The sequence below is a fragment of the Parasteatoda tepidariorum genome, chromosome 6 (assembly GCF_982258835.1).
Source record: "Parasteatoda tepidariorum strain Cologne lab strain chromosome 6, Ptep-v5.0, whole genome shotgun sequence".
In the NCBI taxonomy this organism is placed as follows: Eukaryota; Metazoa; Arthropoda; class Arachnida; order Araneae; family Theridiidae; genus Parasteatoda; species Parasteatoda tepidariorum.
The window spans coordinates 2,519,492-2,541,848 of record NC_141760.1 but is presented as its reverse complement, the minus strand read 5'-3'; the positions used below and the strand labels follow the sequence as shown (position 1 = coordinate 2,541,848).

The 22,357-nt window shown below is 32.5% G+C and overlaps 1 protein-coding gene across 2 annotated transcripts in view; it reads right to left on the bottom strand.

Moving 5' to 3' along the window:
* Positions 1-3,646: 3,646 nt before the first annotated feature.
* LOC107445606 (serine/threonine-protein kinase LMTK1) overlaps positions 3,647-22,357 on the bottom strand; it is a 38,951-nt gene continuing 20,240 nt past the window's right edge. For both annotated transcript variants that reach the window (XM_043050199.3, XM_071179145.2), the window contains 2 exons: positions 12,908-13,057; positions 3,647-4,562 (listed from right to left, as the gene is read on the bottom strand). In XM_043050199.3, coding sequence (XP_042906133.1) covers positions 3,788-4,562; positions 12,908-13,057 — 925 coding nt within the window. In that variant the 3' untranslated portion in view covers positions 3,647-3,787. The remainder of the gene's footprint in view (positions 4,563-12,907; positions 13,058-22,357) is intronic.

The window sequence follows — 22,357 nt, the reverse complement described above, 5'->3', positions numbered from 1 at the left end:
AGTAATAATCAATATTTTTGTATGTTTCTATTGTTTTATCATCTACTTAAATAATGCAAAAAGAATAAACCAAAAAAAGAATAGTTTAACTTAAAAAAGCATGTTTTTCAGCTCTTTTCAAAATGTGTCGGGTAGCCCCGACCAGTCACAAAAATTATGTTTTTTTACTGTTTTTTCAGGTGTAAATGAAAATGACCAATGTATTGACAATAGATAAACCTCATTTATCATTTTTATCACAAAATTATTTTATTTATTACATATTTATATACTTTTAGTGAATTCTATCATTTAATAACAACAATATTTGTTGTTAAAAATGCATATAACATTTAAATTTGAAGCAATAAAATAATAATCTTGGCAGCCGTACACTTATTGACGAAATAAAATTGGGCTGTGATACCCGAAATCCAATATTTTTGTAAATTTGTAATTACTCGAACAATTTTTCACATATAAACTTCTTTCTTTGTGCAAATTAAACTTAAGACTACATACTTTAATGCTGTACGTATAGAAAAATTAATTTTTTAGTATTAAAATGAAGTTTAATCGAAACATTCAACCAATTTTTCTTAATTTCATGACTACTGTATTCAACATATTTTCAAAACTATTGTTTACCCTGTTACCAGCTGCATAAATACTTGAAACTTTGAAAATAATCTTCTTTTAATATGACAATTAATGTCCGATGGCCCATTGACTTGAAAAAATATTCTATACATATGAAATTGACAGTGGGCGAGGGTACCGGCTGGGCGGGGGTACCCGACACTCCCCTACTTTCTTTCTACAACATTAAATTTACTTTTGCTGTTTACTAAATAAAACAGTAAAACCTACAAAGTAAAACCTACTAGCCTGAGTTGACCACAGTTATCAAGAATGTAATTTATCTTATCTGACCACCTCATACATTGACCAGCACTGTTATGGAATGTTCTAAATCTTTCTATGTTAATCAGGAAAAACAATTTATTAAGGGATTGTTTTAGGGTTATTTTAATAAGAGATTATTATTGCAATCAATATGGCTGTAAGCGCAACAGAATAGTTTTTAACATGATGAAATAGTATAATAATAAATTGTTTATAATTGTATACGTTTTTGTGTACTGATATTTTAAGAACGTAATTATAATAAACACCTCGCTTGCACTACTAATAGGATTTTTAAGCAAATTAGTTAAATAGCAAAATTATGCAACAAATTGAAATTTATCTCATTCCTAAAAATATACATTGTAGTATTTGTGAAACATGATACTAATGCCATGTTAAAAAAATTAAATTACACTGATGGTAATAAATATATAAGAATAACATGATCCGTTTTCTATAAGTTTACCACTAATGCAATGAAACACAAGCGGTGAACTTATCATAGGTTTTCACTATAGGCTTTCTTTTACAGTCCCAAATTGTAACGAATGTTATTTTTAAACTATCTGTAGAAATGCCTTTTGTCACAGCAAATTAATCAAAAAAATCCTTTAACCTGAACAGAGAAAGGCAGTTATTATTAGTATTTGAAACCTTAAGAAGAATAGATTAAAGTTAATAAGAAAGTTACAATCATATATAGTACTCACTTTATAGTAACTGCATAATGTATGCAGTTAAAATAAACAAAAAGACAAATAAACAGAAAGATAAATAAACAGAAAGACAAATACTTTCAATTAACAGAATTAAATGTTTGGACGGAAGAGCTTTACAAACAATACTTATAGCTCAGCAATTATATCAAATGAAATTCTATAATAATGAAGTATGTAGCATAAAAATCACATGAATATATTCTCTTCAAGTTGTATGCCTATTCTTTAATCTCTTCTCATCAAAATCATCTCTTTCTGTTTCAATAAGATGTTTTTGTTACTTGTAAATTTCTTTTAAAATGGTTTTGACACTTAACACTCCACAAAAAAACACAGATGCCAACTTTCCAAATTTACTATCAATTAGCACAACACAGAAATGTATACAGTTAGAGTTTAAGAAATTTAAATTAACGTAATTGAGGTGTATATACTACTTAATTTGATAGAGGTATATAATATTAAAATTATGTAAGAATTTGCAGTTAAAAAATAAGTAATATACTAATAAAAGTACTAAGTTAAAAATTATACAACACAACAAAACTTCATTATAAAAGGATAAAATTAAATTGATTAGGTACTTAAAATCAATGTTCTAGTTTTTGGTTTCAATTAGAACTAGCCCTTATTGCTTTTTTATCATCCTGCATTTGAACCAGTAAAAAGTTCCCCTCTCAGAATTAGGTAAATAAATTTTTTCCGGTCTCAATAGTAAAAATGTGAACCATGGCACAAAATGAAACTAGAACAGTAAAAAACATGGTAATACTTGGAATACAAAGCACAAAATCTAGAGAATTAAAAAAGAAATATTTTGAAGTATAAAATATCAAACGTTTAAAAAAGGATTCAAAACAAGTTGTTAAGCATAAAATGTACAGAAAATATCAAGTACTGATTTCGTAACCAAAAACAGAGCTCAGTATGACATCTATCACAAGAATGAATGCCATAAAAAACTTTTCTCAAGCTACTGCTATGAGTGCCTAAAAAAAACTGAAAATTATTCTGTTCAACAATTCCCCAATTTCCATAACCGAGTGCATCATTGTGATTCAGTGAATTGCGTTATGTTAAAATCCCACACTGGAATAGCTGTCTACATTTTGATTTGTCCCCTATTCTGCTTTAGTTTGTTTTTGAACAATTTTACGACTCTCCTTTATTAAAAGAACTGCGAAAAGAGAAAGAAACGCTTTCCCCATGTTCCGAGAGTACACGCACTGAAGTACACGTAATACGAGAGTACCACAGTGGGATCTTGTGCCGTTAAAGATCCCGCTTCACACTGTGAAGAGGACAGTTCTGAAGGGGTCATAAAAGAATGCAAATTTAATGTTCAAAAATTTATCTTTGAATGCAGGATTTTCACGCTGAAGTATGTCTGCGGACAGAAAAGTTTTCATAAAAAATACTTTCTTTTTTTTTTTTAGTCTAAATCAACTTTCCAGAAAGTGTATCTTTTATTTGGGAATTCCATTATTGTATTTTATCCTATAATCACTACTGATGAAGAAAATTATCCAATTTTTGCAATTCTAAGATATTTCTCATTTTTGGTTTACACGGCAATTTTGATTTAGTTATCAGGTGTAATCTGATAAAAACAGACACTCAGAAGTACATTTAGATTATATTGATTAAAAACTCAGTTAAAATTAAAAATTATTCCACTGCAGCTTAATTAAAATGGAAAGCCAAATTAAGTTATTTATTCTTATCATATAACAATAAAATTCCATTTTTTGAAGGCTAATCTTCTGTTCATTCACATTTTTGTTTTTCTTATTTTTTCTTTTTTTTTCATACTTCAACCATTTTTAATTTCTATTACAAAGAAAAATTGCATTCAAAATAAAAAAAGATCATCTAAATATTAAAATAGAAACATTTCTTTTTAAGATAAAACAATTAAATATGAAAAAGAGTAAAAGATTTTACCAAGTAACTGGGTTCACATTTTTTGATAAACCTACCATTATTTATTAAAATAGCATCTATTATTTTTTTTAAAAATAAGGTATTTTAATAAAAAATTAACAAATTTTTATCCTATTTATTTCAACAACAGTGCAATATTGAAAATATATATTTTTTACAAAATGCTAATAAAAAGTAAAATATAAGCAATCTCTAATTTGCATTCAACCAATTAACACTCAAAATTATATTGCACATCAATCATTTTCAACAAAGATTTTATTATCACTGTTTGTGGGTGCCTCACTATGTGTAGAACTCACAGTTTCTTCAACATTCACAGTACACTGTAATACAGTATTTTTTAGGCAATTATTATCCCCGGTTTTTTCGAATTCTTTGGATTCACCAGAGAGAGGGATATTTTCTCCAGTGAGGGAGGGTTTCTTTTCTGGTGTATTGCATTTAGAAGTTTCTGAAGAAGTCACTTCTTCAGCCAGAATTGTATCCAAGTCGTGTATGGCTTCGGAAATTCGGAGTTGAAAGGCATCTGAATCGGAGACTTCGCTGCAAGCGGGAAGAGTTTCTAAGCTCAGTGGCTCAGAAGTGCAGGCACTCGTGTCATATTCACCGTTGGGAGTGTTTTCATCAGCCAAATCTTCAATGCTTCCTCTCAGATTTAATAGACTGGGTGACATGTCGGGAGCGAGCTCACCATCATAGCCCATAGAAAATGAGCCACTAGAAGGTGATTTATCTCCGTATGCGCCAGGATCGAAATCAGAGGATTTCATGCTGGAAGAATCACTTTTGGGCATGAAGTCACTTTCAAATCGGAGTGATATGTTTGGAGGAGGGCCTTGTAAATTGTGCTCTCGAAGAACTGGCTGAAGGGAGTTCCAGCGTGATTCAAATGCGGAAGATTCAGACAAGACATCTCTATTGTCATATAAATAGTTAAGAAGGGTGGAGATTTTTTGGATCGTCGGCCTTAGCGATGCAGGCAACCAGCAGAGTTGCATGATCTTGTAACTAAAATCAACAACAAAAATTATTGGCTTCATAAATTTTTTACAATGCAAACAGTTTAATACTGAAACAGAGGCAGAAATATATATTTTTTATAGACAATTATACATAAATTGAAAATAATCATAAATTAAAATTCTTCAATGAAATTTTAAATAGCTTTTGTATTAGAAAATCTAATGATTAAAGCAAAAGTTTTTGGGATGATTTTTTTAAACTCTGTTTGAATCACTGTTCGTTAATGCTTGCAACCTTTTTATTTTAGAAGAGTAGAAATTAATTAAAAAAAATCTTTTTTCTAAGAAATTTTTCAAAACCATGAGAGCTATTGCATATATTTGAGACTCAAACTCATAACTAAAATAATTGTCAAAAAATTATTTCTCATCAATTCAAATTTATAGCTATCAGAAAACAAATTAATAGAAATTTTTTGTGAAAAAAAAGATGTTTTTCAGTGAAATTTTATTAAAATAAGTAAAAATCAGTTAGTCTTTTAAATTGTTACAAAAACAGAAGTTAAACTAAATAAATTATCATAAATGAAATAAACGTAAAATATTCATTACCATAAATGTATTAATATAAAATAGTGTAGCACTCCAGACACAAAAGTACCATCACTTAGGGACAGAAGTGCCACTTATCTACCCACCTTTACAAGAATAGAGATAATATTTTAATATCAGTCTCTCATTTGAAAATCCAAATCAATGGTATGAACATTTATAATCAATACAATAAGTGACATCACTAGTCCCCAAATATACACCATTTGAACTTTTAACAGGTAACCAAATGAAAAATAAAAATATCAGAATCAAAGGAATTCTTGAAGAAGAAAATTCACAACAGAATAAGCAACAAATGACAGAAGATGCCAAATCAAATATTATAAAGTTGCAAGAACAAAGTAAACAGTACAACAAACAGGAAAAAGAAGCAAGAAATGCACTATAGGGGACAAAGTAGCGATAAAGAAAACCCAATTTGGAGTAGGAGTGAAACTGAGACCAAAATTTTTCAGCCCTTATGAAGTTGATAAAGTCTGACCCAATAAGATATGACACCAAGAAGATAATTAGATACAAAGGACCAAATCTGACTTCCACATATGAAAACTACACATACGCATCCTTTTATTGCTTTAAAGTTTTTAGAAAAAACTCATTTATCAAGCACTTTTTCTCCTAATCTACTAGAGTAATCCTTTTACTAAAGCAATACATCATCAAAAGAGTACAAAGAAAGATCATGAATGAATTGGGATGACTAAACGAAATATTAATAAGTAACGTATAAATGGTGCTTAGATGTATAAGGGTAAATAAATAAAGTAAGGATTGCATTCTTCCTAATTAAACAGATAAAAATTTAATTATGTAGTTTTGTCTTATATAAGTGAAATTGACCCTAATTAAGAAAACATAACTTTCATTATATTTCAATCAATTTTTTTTTATTGCGAATTTATTTGTTTGAGATTAATTTTTAAAATTTAAATCATAAAGCTTAAAAAACCTGGTTAGTTTATACTGTAACTTAAAATACTTTATAGAACAATTTAAAAAAAATATATATATATGTTTAATAAGTGATCAGGTGGGATACTATGCATGTTTGTTTTTCTAATTTTAAATGTTTTTTTTATTTGTTTTCTTTTGTCATTAAGAAACTTAAAATTGTACATTGCACTAAGTTTACTTTGTAATTAGTAAATATAATTAAAAATAAATAATAAAAATTCGGATCAATATTTTCCACTATAAAAGTAAATCAAAGTAATTGTTAAGTAAATAGTTTTTTTTCTCTAACAAATATACTGTTTCAAACTGAGGGAAATTAAGAGAATTTCAAGATTCATTTTATTTTAATTTCCAATGCGCGTAAGCAAGTAACACTGTGCTTACTCAATATAAATACACAGTTACATTAAAATATTTTTAACTCGTTAGTTTCATACAAAAAAAATTGTTTATAATTTTAATGAACTATTTTTTATTAGCTTATTTTTGCTTTTAGCCATAAATTAACTTTATATTTTATAATACGCTATATTAAATAGAAAACAATTAGATCGATAAAATTATGATTTAAATGTCTTAAAATAAAATTTTAATAGAGATAAAAAAAATTCTGTTTTGCATGATAGATACTGATTAGTTTAAGGTTATATATTCCATATTGCTAAATGATGTATATATTTACAAATTCATTACCAGAATATTAGTCGTAATTATCATATTTCTTTAAAATCAAAATAAAATTTTTAAAAATACTACTTCAATTATCAATTCTTTAAAGGCAAAATTATAATGAAAATTATGACATAACTCACTCTTACTGTGCATTTATTAATTAACAAATTAATTGAAAAAATGTGGAAAAAAACACTTAAGTAAAGTAGGCGGACACGATAAATATCATATTCGAATTTAGTGCCTTAAAATCCATAAAAAATATATTTAAAATATCAAGATTTTTGCACTTAGTGCAATTTAAATATCTGAGTGGTGATGACTCAGGGGATAGAGCACCTCCTAATAAGGTGATTCGAGTTCAAATATCAGAGGTGGCTGGTTGATACAATTTCTGCCCTGGCTCACACCGACCACACCACATTGTTGACGCATTATAACATTATTATATTTATTCGATTTGGTCAAGTTACGTGCCCAACTGCGTGGTTTACTGCCTCAACGTGATCAAAGGCAAGAAGCCATCAGTGAGATAGTTTTGTTTTAACCTGAAATTATGAGAAAATATGGGTAAGTGTAAGGATGCGACTGAGGGGCAAAAAGGGGCAATTGTGTTTGGCCATGCCCATGGTAATACGGTGAATGAAGTTGCTGGATTTGTTAGTGTTTCGATGCGTACTGTTCAACGTGTCTACAAGCAGTGGTGTGACACACGCTGTCACGAAAGACATTGTCAGAATTGTGGTCGGAAAAAGATCCTGCATGAAAGGGACCGGGGAGGTGTTTCATGACCTGTCAATTAAAATCGCTTCCAAACCCGACAGGAATTGCTTCAGTTTGTAAATGAAGGTCCATCCCATCCTGCTAGTGAGAGATTAATGCGAAAGAGGTACATGCAATGAACATTTGGAGTTGAACATGTCGTAAGAGGCCATTGCTCACACAGACAAATAAAGCTGCGCCACTTCAGTGGGATAGAAGTCACCGAATGTAAACAGTTACTAACTGGCATAACGTAATATGGTCTGACGAATCACATTTTTGCCTTTATTCAAAAGAAGCACGTCATCGAGGGCTACGAAGAGCAGATGAAACATTTCATCCTGACTGTGCGGAAGGTCAGGTTCAAGTCGAAGGTGGATCTGTCATGTTTTGGGGGCGTTTTTCTTATTATGTATTGGGTCCCCTCACTGCACTGGCCACTAGCATGAGCCAACGTGTTTATTTGAACATTTTGGATGACCAGGTGTTGCCTTTCAGTCAACATCTTCATTAAGAGAATGCTGTCAATACCCTTATTTTTCAAGATGACAACAGCAAAGTTCATCTGGCTGGAAGAACATGTGACTGGTTTTATAAATACTCAGACACTCAATTACATCTCAACTGGTCTGCAAAATCACCTGATTTGAAATGCATTGAAAATTTGTCGGACATGTTGGAACAACGGGTAAAACGCCAAAACCAGCATCCTCACAATTTGTTGCACTTTCGCGATCAAATTCTCAGTGAGTGACTTAAACTAGATTTGACGTACCGGCAAAACCAACCAGATAGACTCATTTCCTAACCGAATCCAGGCAGTCATCAAAACCAGGGGCAGTGTTACACGTTATTAAACAATGTTTTTCATGATTTCTCTAAGGGCGATTTTTGTCCGGTGTGCTTATATATAGGGCCCTATAAATTATGCGAAGATGCGGAGGATGCGGAAACCCGCATAATTTACAATTTTCCGCGTAATTGCAGCATATCTGTATAATTTTTACTTTTCAGCAAAATGTATTCGTTTACCAGATAAATTTCTCCTTAAGGGTTTGTTTTCAATTGAAATATATCTTCTTTTTCAATTCCAAGAATCTTTTTGGTCAGGTGGTCAGTTCTTTCCAAGAATCTCCCCCCCCCCCCGGCACATAGCTTCTTATCAGTCGCCATTATCTTCAATAGGAAGCTGGTTGAACAGCTTTCGCGGTGTATAGACAATAGAGGTCACCTCTATGGTATAGACCACAGAGCTAAAAAGTTGGGGAAGAATGACCCTCCCCCAAACTCCAGTCCCACCTCTTTTCTTTGTAGTTCCTGGAACTCCACAAGATATTGCTTGAGGGCCATGCATTCCGCTTTATTCATTCTTCGAGTATGCATGCGAATCTTTTCATTTATTGATTTGAAATTAGTTTAACTCATTTCCACACAAATAGTCACTGTAAACATGTCTCTATCTAAAATTAAAAAAAATGCCATCCATATTTCTGCACAGGATAGATGTAAGCAATATCAGAGTATTTTTCACGCTTCGGATGGAATAATGTTCTGTACCTCGTGTAATATTGCCGTGGATCACACAAGAAAGTGTGTTATCGATAAGCATTTGGATAGTAATCGTCACATAACAAATAAAAGAAAAAATGAACAAGAGGACAGCGAAGTGCAGAAAAAAAAACAAGCAACCGTGTCATCAATGTTCAAGAGAAAAACCGAATGTGCTGAAATGCGCAATCTTTTAAACTTTGAAATTGTTGACGCATTTACGAGTGCTAATATTCCGATTGAAAAACTGGATCACCCCAAAATGAGAGATTTTCTGACGAAAAATATTTCGGGTGCAGGTGCTTTACCTTGTGCTAATTCTCTTCGCCAAAATTATTTACCAAAAGTATTTGAAGTAAAGAAGAATGAATTGAAAGAAATTCTTCGTACTACTGATTCACTCTGCATCGGCTTCGATGAAGGCAGTGATGATAAAGACAATTATGTTTTACATATTTTAGCTGTCCCGCAATTTACAGATACTGCAATGATGCATCCTTATCTTCTTGATAGCATTCATCTTGAAGCTGTACAATCGACTACAGTTTCTCAAGCCGTAGTGCAGTGCTTGACAAATATGGAGATTGATTTCAACAAAGTTTCAGCAATCTTAACAGATAACGCAACTTACATGACTCGGGCATACAAGGAAGTGTTGCGTACTCTACTGCCCAATTCAGTGCACATGACCTGCAATGCTCACATTCTTAATTTAGCTTCTGATCAGTGGCGTGAACATTTTTCAGAGGTTGACAAATTCACAGGAAACTTTAAGAAATTGTTCAAGCATTGTCCTGCAAGAAAGCGCCGCTATTTAAAGTTTTTAACGGATAACAATAAGAAAGCTAAACTTTGTCCAGTACCAATAAAGACACGGTGGAATTCTTGGTTTAAATCAGTGCAATATCATGCTGAATATTGTAATGTTTACATAGAATTTTTTAGCAGTGAAATAAACCTTACTCCTGACACTGCTTGTCTCAATCAGTGCAAAGTTTTGGTGGAAAGCAAGTACGTTTGCAAAGATTTTCAATTCATTGCAGAACACGCTCAGTTATTAATGGATACTCTTCTCTTTTTCGAAACATGTGGTGTATCTATTCATAAAGCTTACAATAAGATTTTTGATCTGCGGTCTAAACTTCGATGTAATTCTCAGGCATCATACTCACGAAAAGATTCGCGCAACGTATTTCTTCAAGAAGTGTTTCACAAAACAATTGCAAAGTTGAATACTTACTACTCTCCAGAACTAGACGTATTCAAAAAACGCGGGCCCAAGTTTAGTCAACCTGCATTAAACTTCATGAAAACTGCTCGAGTTTTCGATCCAGAACAAATAGTCAACCTCAATATTGAAGACGACGATGTATTCAAGAATATTCCAGGAATGAGTGGTCAAGATATAAAACTCGAGTATGCTGCTTACAAAGAATATGTAAAAGAATGTTCAAACCAGGACATAATTAGATTCTGGAATTCAGAGGTAGTCTCAGAGAGATTTCCAGAACTTACAAAAAAGGCAAGACAAGTGCTCTCAGTGCTTCCTAATTCAGTAGATTGTGAAAGAGCAGTATCCTGCTACGGCCAAATTTTTACAAAACAAAGACAGAGTTTGAAAGAAAACGCAGCTTCTGGACTAACTTCTCTCCATTTTAATAAACTTTAATAATTGTTCTGATGTAGAAAATGGATGTACAATGCATAAGAAGGTAATTTAGTTGAAATATTTACTGTATTCATTGAAATTTTTTTATTTATTAAAACAGGAAAGAAAGTTGAACTTTTTTAAGAGATTTTTTTTTCAGTTTCAATTGTTTTCTGGGTCATTCGCAACCGATATGCATAATTTTTAAAAGACACCGCATCCTTGCCGCATAATTTTTAAAAATCGCCGCATCCTAGCCGCATAATTTTTAAAAAATTTCCGCATAATTTATAGGGCCCTACTTATATATATATATAATACAGTAGAGCCCCAATTATCCGAGTTTCCGCTTTAACCGAGCTATCAAATATTTCAAGGATGTTTTTTTTTCCTTCAAGTTTATTTTTTATTTTTATAACTACTGCAAAAAAAGTCTGAATTTTATCTTCCACGATGAAATGATCGTTAATAATGAAAATGAATATAGAAAAGATGAGGAAGACAGTGAAAATGAAAATCAACATATAAAAATCTCTCATACAGATGGACTAAAGGCTATCAAAAGTGCTATTGAATACATAGAACAGCAAGAAGAGGCTACACCAGCCTTCCTGTTATCCCTTGAAAAATGGTGAAACATTGCTGCAGAAAAGCCCCCAAGTAATGTAAAACACGATTAAGGACTTTTTTAAGCACTAACTCTTTCATTCCCATAAAGTATGCTCTTTAAGTTTTTTTTAAGATTTTTAATTATAATGTATGTTGTGTACTCGTATAAGCTTTGTATTTGTTAAATACATTAGATTTATACCGACTCTCCATCTTTCCTTTTTTATACTCTTCCCTTTAACCGAGTTAGTCGTAGTCCACATTAACTTGGATAAATTCGCACCAATTTTATTGTAAATAAACATTCCTTTTATTATCAGTTCAATATCAACTATTTCCACAAGATTTTTCAAATTATGATATTTTTTAAACAATATTATAAAGACACTCGAATTTTGTATTGAAGTAATCATTTTTTGACAAACTCGATTTTTGATGACAGCATCATAAATCTAGATTGTTTTTTTAAATTCCGATATTTGCAATAAGTTGATATGACACACAAATTTCGAATCGGATTTATCACTTTTTGACGAGCTCGATTGGTGGCAATTTTTTAATAAATCAACGTAGTTTGCTCAGTTTTAACAGTAGTTTTTACTAATTTGTTTGTATAATGTTACACAGTTGTTTCAATTGCAGACGCTCGGTGGCTGAGCGGTAGCGCTTCGCGTTGTCGTGCCACAGGTCCCTGGTTCGATCCTCGGGCCGGGCGAGGTTGACTCAGCCTTTCATCCCTTCACTGGGTCGATAAATCAGTACCAAGCATGCTTGGGAACTAAACACTGGGGGTTCCGCGTTCGGCTGACCACCTGACCGGAACATCTGCATCTGCACCCCAGAGTCCAAGGTCAAGAAAACTGAGATGGGCACAGTAGGCCTTGGCCCTCTAGGGCTGTCGCGGCACTGATTTCAGTTTAGTTTAGTGCTTCAATTGCGACGCTTTTAATTTAAGACAACATAACTACACACGAAATTCGGATTCCAGAAGCGACTATTTTATAACGATTTATTCTAAATCACTTTGTGATGCACTCGATTCCTTTGTAATTCCATGTTGTTTTACGATTGTTCCTTCAGTTATTTTCACTTGAGATTTTTTAATACGATGCATACGAATTACGCCATGTGTATTCGGAATTTTTATGAATTTTATTTTGACGAGGTTTATGTATTAGCGATGATTCAATTGTAAATTCACGTCGTTTATTGATCATTTGGGTTCCTTCCACATTCGTTTTTCAATTCTAATTTTGAATACGTTATCATGGGAAGTGAGTATCGTATTTTAGTAATAACATATCTGCACACCCGATTTGATCTGGTGGTGGCGGGAACTTGCCTAATAGGTTCCGATTACCATGTGTATCCCCATTGGTTACTATTTTGCTCTAAAATTCGATACCTAACTGGTCTAATATAGTGCTTTTTGCTCAAGTATTAATACGAGAGTTTTGAAGCAGCTTGGCACAATTTTGTTTGAGAGAAGTTTGGTGCTATTAGCCCTGTTATGAAGAAAAAAAATTTAAATAAATATAATTTTTTAGTGGAAGCCTCAACATAAATAATTGAAAAATACTTACATCATATCTTTGTGAACGCAGGGCGTCATAGGTTGCTCCAGCTTTAAAGTGCACTCAATCAACACTTTCAGGATAACATCTGAATCACTGAGATTAACGTATGGCAATTTTCCAAACTCTAACAGCTCCCAAAGAACAACTCCAAGCGACCTGTTTAACACAACAATAAGAATGTTAATGAAATTACATTAAATGAACATTATGAAATTACATTAATGAATTTGACATTAAATATGAACTATTTTTGCTGCATAAATTGGGCTATTACCAAAATCATATGAAAATAAACTATAGACCTGTAATAATAGAATCATACAATATTACAAATCATAAAATATTATTCACACAGAATTCAGAATTATGATCGATTAATTATTCATATAACAGTTATGCTTATGTCAAAAAATAATAAAATATACAAACCAATCAATTTTCTAAAATTTAAAAATATTTTTATCAATCACTCCTTAACTCAAATAATCAACATTAATACAAAATGAAGATTATGAAAAAATTTCGATGAGACATATCAAATTAGAAAATAAATTAACCGAAATAGAGTAATAAAAATCAATAAAATGAAATGTATAAAATTAAAATAAGGTTTCATATAATTTTTTTAATTACCAGTATTTATACACAAAAGCTCATCTTATATATTTTACTAATAGTTAATGAATAAATCATGAAAATTATAGACCATCAACCTCTTAAACACTCTTTACAAAATGGTGGAGAAGATCATTTTAACCAGACTCGATACATACTTAGACTTCCTTCTGAAAGAACAGTACAGATTTAGAATAAACCTTTCAAACACAAAACAGCTGATTAGAGTCCTAGAGTTTATTAGTCAAGGCAGTTAGAAAAAAGAAGCCCTCTCAATGCTTGATATTGCAAAAGCCTTTGGCAAAGTTCAGCCTTATCCAAAAAATGATAGATTGTAAAATCCCAAATGAAATCATTCGAATCGACGTGCGTCTGGGTAGCCGAGTGGTTAAAGTCATTGCCCTGGCGAGCAGAAGTGAAGAGTTCAATCCTCTCACCTTGAAAGAAATAGAAATATATGTATGATGTTACTTAAGCTTTTATTTATTATATCTAGAACATTCCATTACATCATTTCCTGTTCCGTATTTATATCTATAAAAGCTCAAGCGGAGATGTCAGCTTCCTTGTGTACATAAAGTGCCTCAATATACTTTCTGTAGTCATTCTTTCTACGTGACAAACAACTACCTTTTCCAAAAGACATTCATCATAAGAGTCAATGAAGCCATTAAAGCAGAATCCCTCAAAGGTCTATCCTTTCACATTTACATCATAGACTTTCCAGTGGAAAGAACACATATGCAAACTGCATTCTACGTAGATGATACCGTGCCCGAACAAGGTCATCAGTAAGATCCAGGTGCTGGAAACGAAAGATAAAAACACTACCGAATCAAACCTACTCGTCATAAAAAAAAACGCAAAAGAAAACTAAATAAAATACTCAATGCTATTTGAAGGAGAAATCCCAATTGTGTTTGATGCTTAGGACTCACCCTTACTAGTACCCTCAACTGGGATCAGCATAATTCTACCACCATCAAAAAAGCAGAGGATGCTTTTCAAACTTTCATAACTCTAAGATGGCACTGAATACCAAAAGACGTCTCCCCTGCTTGAGGCTCACTAAATGAAACGCAAATTTAAAAAAAAAATCTCCCGTTTGAACACAATATTCTCATAATAATAAAAAGTTTGTGCGAAATAACACCATTTATAATAATCTTAAAATAGACGTCCATTTTCAAAGAAGCGCTACCAGGGGTCAACGGACCCTTCACGAAATATCTTTTTATAAAATCGGACCCTTCACAAAATATTTTAACTTAAAAACGGACCCTTCACATAATGATTTTTCTTTAAATCGGACCCTTCACAAATTTGTTTATCTTCATTATTGTTTTGTTAATCGTCCCAGGGGTAAAAAAAAAAAAAAGATGGACGTAAACGAATTAAGTTTTGTCTTCGGCAGACGCTTCCTCCATTATTCATCCGAAATGAATATTCTGCGTTCAGCAGTATAGGCTAAATATCAAATATATATTTGTATGTTGCATCTCTAAATAGAAGCAGCAATTGCTGTTTATTTTTGAAAATTTATTTTTTTTAAATTACAATTTTACAGTGTTGAGAATAATCTTGTATCTATTTACAATTCAGAATCTCCTTGAAAAAGGTTTTTCCAATAACAGGACCCTGTCTGCACAAATTCATAAAAGCAGGACCCTGGTTGAAGGAATGTGACTTAACGTTTATTTTATATTCCCAAATTACGAGTGATTTTTTCATAATTTTACAAAAACCGGACCTTTCACAAAATACCTGGTCAGACCCCTGGCTACTTCAACCAAATTTTCGATTTTTAACGTACTGATGAAAAATATTAAATTCAGCCCAGTGACATTCTCTAAGCGAAGGTGTATTGTCGACAATCTCCTTTCTACATAATTAACAAACCATAGATATGAACAGCATTGATCTGCACCCTTTGAGTCTTCTCTTATTTTTAAATACCTTGTTCATAATGTATATAGTTCTTATCTTACTCTACATTTATCTTGTATATAACTTTTTATTGTATTAATTTCATCATGATCAATTTCTAAAGCAAACTCCCCACATTTTTCTCTCCTCAATTTATATATTTTTGATGATAAAGCAAAAAATAAAAATAAAAGATTTATTCCATAATTAAAAACATAGTAAAGCCATAGAATTTTGTAGCTTTAGAAGTTATATGTAACTTTAGTAGTAGTGGTATGTAGCTTTAGGATTTTCATATTTTTTATTGTGATTTCGGCAGTATCTCCTGAGTATTCTTTTTTGTTTTCCCAAAGAACCAGACTTCTTTAGGGGACATAAGTTTTGATTTTTCATTAAATCGGGTCGGTTTTGATTTTTCATTAAATCACTTGAACTTTCGTTACTCGAGAGAACTTGAGTGTTGCAAGTGCCACCTTGAATTGTGATGTCTTTGTTGATTTGATGACACTATAAATCTTACTCAAATTCTGGGAATTCATTTTCAAACCTTTTTACAATTTTTTGTTTGGACATGGTTGTCATGGTAACTTTACTATTTTCAGATAAATTTAGACTGTTAGGAGGAAGAATACAATTTTCCTGACTTTTATTCATTACAGCTGCAAGAATTTTGACTGGCTCTGGAACCAAAGAATTTTCTTGGTTTATGGCTACTTGGAAACTTATTAAATCAGTGCCAATTTTTTTCTCCAAAAGCTGCGAGGAACAGATTATCCTTTTTTTTACTGGCTCCAAAACTAAGTTTGCATATTTCACTGAAATTTGTCATACATAGCCAATCATGGCTTTTACAAACTTGTCGTCAACTATAGAACATCAGCAAATACGGAACCTGCATGCGTATGGTAATCGCGTAATCTTGATGATTTTGAATAGTCTATAACATAAAACTCTCACAAATCAAATCAGTATGTACAAAATTGACCTGAAATTTTAAAATCATAACTCAAAATTAGCTTAAAATGAAACTAACTTCACATGACTCAAAAAGTGGTGGGGATTGCCTATGACGTCAGTATATACTACCTGGGTAAACAGAATTGGCCGAATCTAAACTTGTCATAGGGTGTAGTGATATTGTCTACATAGGAGTTTCACACTAATCTTTCTTTTTTGTTGCCAAAACTGAGTTAACTTTTTGGTTTAATGCAAAGAGAGAAGGATATTTGGTTTGAGAATTGATATTTTTAATCAAAAATATCAATTTTGTCATTCTAAAGTGTTGCAAGAAATAAGAATTGTTTCGAAATTTTTCACCTAATGGTTTCACCTCAGATTGGAAATGGAAATGTTTAAGATATAGATTTTTAAGTTTTTTACTAGAGAAGCAAATAATTCTTAATACCTTATTTATTTATTTTTAGTTATTTTTTTTATCATTAAAACTGTTTTTCCTGAAAAACTACAAAAAATAAATAATTTTTTATTTGTAATAATTTTTTTTATGTTCAATATTGAATTTATTCAAAGTAATAAACAGGATGCGAAATTTGCATTTTAAAATGTTATACCCTTATTAGCTAAAATACGTTTGCAAAAGATGCATTTCGCAAAACAAAATTCATACAAAATTTACCAAAAAATAAATAAATAAATAATACAAAAACACAATAGCGAATTTTTTGTGTGTGTGTAGAAAATTTTAAGAATTTAAAGTGTGATGTAAATAAAGTACTACATTTTCTTGAATAATTAAAATGAAATATGACTTTTTAGTTTTCTTTTTTTCAAATTGAAATATTGTTAAAATTGCTAATTTTGTTTTGAAGTTTGCTGTTTTAGTGACAATAAATCAATTATAAAAATTGTTTTTTAAAAATTTAAAAATTACAGAAATAACTTTGAAGCATGATTTAACAATTTGAGGACTGTTTTTTTTTTCCGATTGAATTTTCCTCCCACTTCTGAGAAAATTTTAAAGGTGTCCTTGACAAAAATGATGAATGCAAAAAAAAAAAAAAAGTTTTAAACTACTTTCCTAATTTGTACTTTTTTTTCAATAACCTTTGAAAAGCTTTTTTTTTTTTTATTACAGTCGGTTTATCTTTATTTTAAATAAAAAGTTTTTTTTTATTTTATTTCCAATGGCAGATTATCAGGGGTCTGTCTAGGTTTTTCTGAGAGGTACCTATTTTGTGAAAATTTAGACATAGTTTGTGAAAAATTAAAAGTTATATTTAAAAATCAACACAAAAATATGGTAAAAATGTGGATTTATTGCTTCTTAAGGGATACAAAAATAAAATTTTAAGAAAAAGAATTTTGTGAAACTACCGTTTTTCTTAAAATTGAATTTGTGAAACTACCGTTTTTCCTAAAGTTGAATTTGTGAAGGTACCGCTAAACGGTAGTAAATTCGGCCTGGATAGACCCCTGATTATAGACAGTAACAGCATACATAAACATCCAAAAATAAGAACAGAAACAAAAGATGCTGCAACAGAATCTATTAATCACAACATGTCTCTAGCTTCCCAATAGCATTCAGTGATAGAATTCCTGCAAAGTGCAGAGCAGCGGAGAAGGTGCGTGGAGTCCATGTCCTCACCAGAACTGCAAAGAGTGCATACCAGGGAAGGAACGATACCAAATCTAGACAGATGTTTCCACAGACAATCATGACCGTTGGTCAAGCCGAATTCAGCCACAGCTCTTCGTCTTGGGCCATTTCGCAAATTTAGGACGGTAGCCCTCCAAGACTTAGTAGAAGTACGGTCAATAAGTTCTTCATGAGCACAGGTCTTAAAGGTCCTCTTAATAAGCTGATTGATGGAACAGAAGGCCATAATGTGCGCAGAAGTCTGAATAATTAAGGTCCCCTTTTTTGCTAAGTAGTCTACATTTTCATTAACCGTAACGCTGAAATGGGCAGGAACCCACTGGAGAACAATGGTTTTCCTAAGGGATGCTAGGTATTCAAGTTGGAGGCGGCAATCCAAAATGTCTCGAGTTAGGGGATTATTTAAGGATGCAATGGCAAGCAAAGCAGCTCTTGAGTCACATAGGACAATAGCTTTTTCAAAAAGATCGATATGACACTGCAACTGGACTAGAGCTATTCGGATTGCAGCTATCTCTGCATCAAAAGCAGATCCTTGTCTCACAGGGGCATAAAAGGAAAGTCTCGGAGAAAACTCTGGCACCAGCATTAGGACTGTCTGGTAGGAGGGATCCGTCGGTGCAGATCCGAAGCCACTCTGGCTCAGGGTAGTAGGAGCTCAATGCTTCATAAATCAAGACTTTCAGAATAGCAGGATCCATATTGCGTTTATTTACACTATAAAAAACATAAATCCAAATTAATTTGGAAATGTTTCAAATTTATTGGATTTTGGGTTGGGACAAGATATTCAGGATCATAATTTATTCCGAGAGTATTTTTCAAGTGTAAAACTCCCTGAAGAAAGCCATTTTGAGTCTTTAAATTTCTATTCAGGTCCCAGTTGGCCTCATTCCAAAGTGAAAAGCAACCAGGGACTCTGATGATCTTATCCCAGAGAATTATAGCTTTCTCCTGAATCACAGATTGCAATGGTCTAACATCAGTCGCCAAAAGCATAGCATCAATCAGAGTAGTCTTTACTGCCCCAGTGATACGCAGAGACTGATTTTGAACTTTTTCCTAAGAATCAAGAACTTTTTTCCCCGCCACAACAAGTGGTTCGCAGCAGTAAATCAAAACGGGCCGAATAAACATTTGATAAGTCTGTAGCAAGGTTCGTCCAGTGCAACCCCATCTTGTTCCAGCAAGGCGTTTAAATAAAAAGTTTTTATAGAAATAAAGTTTAAAAATTTTCTTAGAAAATCATCATCATCATAGTTAGCCAGACAACCCGAAGTGAGTCAATGCCTTCCTCTGAAGATTTCTCCATGATGACTTCCGATTTATCTTCGAACTCCAATTCTTTTAATTAATTGCAAGAAAATCAGACTCCACTGAGTCAGCCCATCTCAACCGCTGCCTTCTCCGCTTTCTGTTTCCAGTGGGTCTACAAAGCAGTACCTTTTTTATCGTGTTGTCGTCACTCATTCGAATCACGTGGGCGATCCAATTCATTCTATTTATTTTTATGTAGTATTTAATAATATCAGGTTGTTTATAAATCTTGTACAGTTCAAAGTTAAATCTTCTTCTCCAGCTATTGTTTTCATTTACATCACCAAGTATACCCGGCAAAATCTTTCTCTCAAATATTGTGAGACAATTTTCCTCCAGTTTTGTCATTGTCCAAGCTTCAGAAGCGTATGTCAAGACTGGCCGGACAAGAGTTTTGTAGATTAAGAACTTTGTTTTTCTAGAAAGAAACCTAGATTTAATAAATCTTCTCAGCCCATAGACAGTCCTATTCGCCAGATTGAGTCGGTTTTTTATTTCAGAAGTAATTCTGTTGTCAATGTCGATGGTAATAATTGATCCTAAGTAAGTAAAACTCCTCACTGTTTCAAATCCATAAGAATTTATTTCAATATAGGGATCTGGCACTCTGCTTCTTGAGAATAACATATATTTTGTTTTCTCTACATTTATGACTAAGCCCATTTGCCTTGCAGCCACCTCAAGGGCAAGAAATGCCTCTTTCAGGGCAGGAAGGGAACGAGCAATTATATCAACATCATCAGCATATGCAAGTAGTTGTACTGATCTAGTAAAAATGTGATCACTGGTATTGATGTTTGAATCACGAATAACTCTCTTAAGTGCAATATTAAAAAGAAGACAGGAGAGAGAATAGCAAACATTCTAGCATTTCTATTCTAACATTTTTGTAGTCATCCAGTTTAATGCATAAATTATTCATAGTTTTAAAATTTGACCACACATCGATGAAAAGTTTTTTCATTTCAAAGGAAACTTTCCACTTAATTTGTACTCATTCAATCACAAAGCTATTTAAATGTGCTATTCAAAATTTCTACTCAGTTCATACACAAAATCAAGCCAACTTGTTTCCGGTTTTTTCAGATGTTTTGTAAAAACTGTCTAAATATCTCGGGGATCATTTTAAATCTTTTTAATGAAAGTTCTTTTACTTTACTATTATCAACTTTCTTCTTGTCTTGTGATAAATAAGACAACATCGTATGGCAGTAATTCTATGAAATGAGATACCCACAGTTCTTCACTCATTCCAACTCGAGCAGTACAGCTGATGTCATTCACTTTCGGATTGAACTTTTCGGGAATATTATGAAGTTCACGTTTAATTAGAAGATTATTTTCACCATGTTTTGTTTCATTTTGTAAAAGCAATTTTTCTAATATAAAATTTGTTTCTTGAGTTCGTTTTCTTTCCTCAGCTTCCATTTCTTGAGTTTGTTTTATTGCTTCAGCTTCTTCTTTCCTTTTATTTTCTAATTTCATTTTCTAGATTTTTAAGTCAACTTAGACTTGTTCTCTGATTTTACGTTTTCCTTTTTCTATCAGCGAATTCAATAATCTGAAGACTCAATCACTACAACTGAAGTTCTGCTATTAACAAGCAGGTGAAAGCTTTGAAGAACTGGCAGTTGATATTCAACAATTGTCACATTTTTTCAGGTCGATCTTTCAAGATTGCCCTCCAACACTTCATAAACAGCATGCAAGATCCAGAGACTTAAAAGGCTCTTAAACTCGTCGATGTGAAGAATATAGTATCTGCTCTCGTCTACACACGAGCTCGATGCAGCTGAAAGTCTCGCGGAAACACCGCTACTCTATCAAAGCAGTATCAGTCACGGATTCAAATCCTGGTCTTAAGAAAATGATGGAAAGTATCCAGCGAGAGATCCTTGCAGTTTGAGAGAAAACAGGAAGAGTTGTGGAAAAGATAGGCATGTACGTAAGAACTACCAGAAATGTAAGGATGTTGGAAGTAATGAGCTTCGAGTCAAAGTGCTACAGATTTCTTCATTGATTGGTAGCGACAGCAGACTTATTGTTAAGGGGCATGTCAGTGGAGTTATATGTAGTATGATAATTGATGCCGGAGCAAACATGTCCTTAACATCAGAACAGACTTGGTCCAAACTGCTGGCAGAGTTTAGTGCGTTGTGGAAAATGCTTAGCAAGTATAATGAAAAAGGCATCTTTGAACTAACAAGAATTTTTATTAAGCAGGAAAAATCATAACTGAACTTAAACATCATAAAAGAAAAACAATCCTCTCCATAACATGAGGTCACGAATTCAATACATACAGTAATGAAAATCAAAAGAAACAAAAGTCCAAATCCTATATTGATTTGTTATATATATACAAAATAACAGTTGCATAATGAGGGTACTTACACACTCAAAATTAATACTATGCAAATTCTGTCGTTAAATTATTTTTAAATGCTCGAACTCCCTCTTTCAGAGGATTTTCGAACTCGTGATCTCTGACTCTTACTCGAACCTTGTTCATTGAAATTCATAGTCTGACACAAACACTAGGCAAAAGAAATTATCTGGATTCTGCCCCATGTTGTACTGTTGACTGTGACTGAAGACAAAATCAACAAAGTCTATCTCAAGATCACATTTAGAGATGCCGGTTACCATCATGTGGTAGATGTGGCTGATATCAATAACGAACTAATCCTCCAAATTAGGCTTCAAGAACAATGAATAGCACTCAAGTTCAGTAAAATTACTGTGAAAAGGAAGGTCAGGGAGCCAGGTGGATTCTAGGAATACGACTTCAAGATTCATCATCGTAGGGAATCAAAATGCTGACGCATTATCGAGGAAGGCTTGCAATGAAATATTAGCCTCCAGAATAGAAAAGAAATATTAGTTAATAAATCCTATGTTAAGGTTTCAACGACACCAAAACCAGATAAATGGAGTGATGAAAGGTAAAGCCCAAATGGAAGATTCTGACATATCCC